At 34.6% G+C, this 2,906-nt stretch overlaps 1 protein-coding gene across 3 annotated transcripts in view; it reads right to left on the bottom strand.

Moving 5' to 3' along the window:
- Positions 1-2,906, bottom strand: part of LOC108754514 (14-3-3 protein zeta) — a 68,934-nt gene that overhangs the window by 2,691 nt on the left and 63,337 nt on the right. For 2 of the 3 annotated variants that reach the window (XM_018496877.1, XM_018496879.1), the window contains exons 3-4: positions 2,340-2,463; positions 589-752 (exon numbers count right to left, since the gene is read on the bottom strand). In XM_018496877.1, coding sequence (XP_018352379.1) covers positions 589-752; positions 2,340-2,463 — 288 coding nt within the window. The remainder of the gene's footprint in view (positions 1-588; positions 753-2,339; positions 2,464-2,906) is intronic. The other variant, XM_018496880.1, reaches the window with a different exon arrangement.

Genomic DNA, 2,906 nt, shown 5'->3' with positions numbered 1-2,906 from the left:
ACGATTCGTTTCGTGCCTGTCCTACAAAGATCGGCGCGTGTCGTTTCATCACTTGGAATTCCGTTGGCCTTGAACGAGTCGTAGCCATAAATCGTCACCGATCTTCTACGACATGACCCTGCTGAGACATGCATCTTCGTCCTGAGTCATCGTGCATGAGTCAAACGAGTAATACGCTAACGACATTATTACAAATTTAAATGTGTGTAAGCCGCCTTTTTCTGCATATTAGGCATTTTACGCGTGGTATTTATAGCAAATGTGTCTAAGCAAATTAGTCAATAGCTGTTTATTATAATTATAACTGAAATAGTACTTAGTTTACTGAAATCGTCTCGATATTACATAATCTGATAATTGTTCTGTTATCAGTAAATATTTTTTATGAGCAGTTGTTGAAAACTAAAAATTATCATACTGCCATCATAAATATTAAACTTAACCTAACCGAACTTTGTAGGACGGAAGTTGACAGAACGAATCGTGTAAAATAACTTTTGTCACCACTGTGTACCATCACCACCATCACCGTCATCGAGCTCTCCAAGGAATCGCTAAAAAATAATAATTAGTCCTCTGATCGTGTACCTGTTTGGCCAGTTGACAGGCCTTGTCTGGTGAGTTGAGAATCTCATAATAGAAGACAGAAAAGTTAAGGGCGAGACCTAGCCTGATCGGGTGGGTAGGCTGCATCTTTGACTTGCTGATTTCGAAGGCATCCTGGTATGCCTTCTGGCTGTCGTCTACCACGGCTGGATATCACATGGATCATCAAATGTCTGTCTATCTGTTTTGTTTTGCGTGAACTAACACGCTTCGAGTGCACCGTATCAAATCGGTTTGAGAGCTACTTAGAACTAGAGGTACATAACATGGATTTATCGCGTTTCGAGACACGTCATGAAAAAATTACACTTTTATATTATCATTAATTTGTACTTTTCTTCTAGAATTAAATTTTCTTAGAAATTATTAGAACTAATCTTTTATATTATTTATCGATTTATTCTATTTATGTTCTAAGCAGCTCAATTGCTCTTATGTGCTTGCTTTTAGACAATTTATATACTTCTTCAAAGAAAAAAGATAGACATTAATATTTTTCTCGAATGTAATTTTACATATATGTTTAATAATTATCTTGCATTTAAACTGAACAAAAGTCTCTGTAAATGCGACTTAGAATGAAAGTCATCTGGTTAGCAACACTTAAGAGCAATTTTATCATGTCTGGTGCGAATATCATGCTTGCATTCGCTTCCATTTATTCATTACTTATTTTCATCTAAACCTAATTAAAGTACTTTCTAAAAGCTTTAAAGTAAAAATCTCTCTAAAGATTAAAAATTGAGCCACTCGTTTTCTAACTGGTTCAATTTTTCATTATTTAATGTGAGATTCCATTTCAAAAAATTTAGAGAATAAACATAAATATTTGCAATTTCCTGAACTTTATATAAATTTCGCGTTTTATAATTCTCATGAAATTTCTTTACAATGTTTTAAATAATACAATAAAGAGCAATATAAATTCCAATAAATACATTCGATTAATTTAAGAAACAAATTTTCTAATTTATCTTCGACATCCACAGTATGTATTGTATAATTTGCATATTTGTATAATTTGTATAATTTGTATATTGCATTAAATAATTATGTAGAAAAAATGTTTAATAGTCAATAATTATCTTTGTAATCAGTATTCTTTGCAGAACTTCGCGACTGAAATGTGTGCGACTAAAGTTTCACTCGACAACGTTGCAACCGACTTTCACCCGTGAATGACTGCGACTGCAACTGACTCTGCTTCCGATGCAAAAGTCCAGGGATCCGCCCATAAGTCAAAACGAAACATCTGTCGATGCAGCTGCATCGTAATGTGAGTGCCACAATTGGTCGATTTGAGAAAGATCCATCTCGTACACTTGCACAATCGGATGCAGTTACATCGACCACTTCGGGGAGACGATCAAAGCGAGGTGACGACTTTACGAGGAACTTTCAGTAATTTTGTATGCATCCAATATGGCAAAAATAATTTTGGACAGCGCTTTACGCCAGTCACGCTGATACGTTCGATATTAAACGGAAAGTCACGATTGCATTGCTATCAAAGATAAAGTAGGTACTTTTCCATTTGGTTACACAAATCAACACAAACGTCATTCTATTTTTCTTGGTAGCCTATAAGTAACAAAGATAAAAATGTCGATACTCATGTCAACATGTATCATCAAATGGAAAGAACTCATAATCTCGCACTTCGAATTGCCTCTCGCTTTGAGAGATTCACCCCGGATCAAGTACACGAGATAACGTAAGGGATCGATACGTACTATTTCTGGTTTCACCGGTGGCGACTTCTGCGAGATACCTGTAGTAGTCACCCTTCATCTTGAGGTAGAATACTTTACTCTCGGCATTGCTAGCCTTGGAGATCAGGAATTTATCCAGGAGTCCCTGCAGAGAAGCAAATACAAATGAATGAATAAACGCAGATTAAAATAAACTGAGATTAAAATAAGATAAACAAAATTGATGTAAAAGAAAAATAAACGCTTAATTTCTTATGCTTCATGTACAATTAATTACACACAAAAATTTGGGACAAAGGGAACTATGTACTTTCGAAATGGAGCAATTATATCTCATGTACCTTGCTTGTTTTATTAATCAAATGATTCTCTTTTATTGTGATCGCTTTCAATTTCTTTGACAATTCTCTGATTTCTCTAATTTTCAGTTTTGTGACAATCAAAATAATGGATATAATTATATATTTTACGTGTATATTATGTGCATAAAAATTATATTATATGTACATTGAATACATACAATAATAACGACACACACACACACACACACACACACACACACACACACACACACACACACACACACAC

This window comes from Trachymyrmex septentrionalis, unplaced genomic scaffold (genome assembly GCF_001594115.1).
Source record: "Trachymyrmex septentrionalis isolate Tsep2-gDNA-1 unplaced genomic scaffold, Tsep1.0 scaffold8, whole genome shotgun sequence".
In the NCBI taxonomy this organism is placed as follows: Eukaryota; Metazoa; Arthropoda; class Insecta; order Hymenoptera; family Formicidae; genus Trachymyrmex; species Trachymyrmex septentrionalis.
Note: the sequence above shows the minus strand (reverse complement) of the source record. Positions and strands in the feature narration are given on the sequence as shown.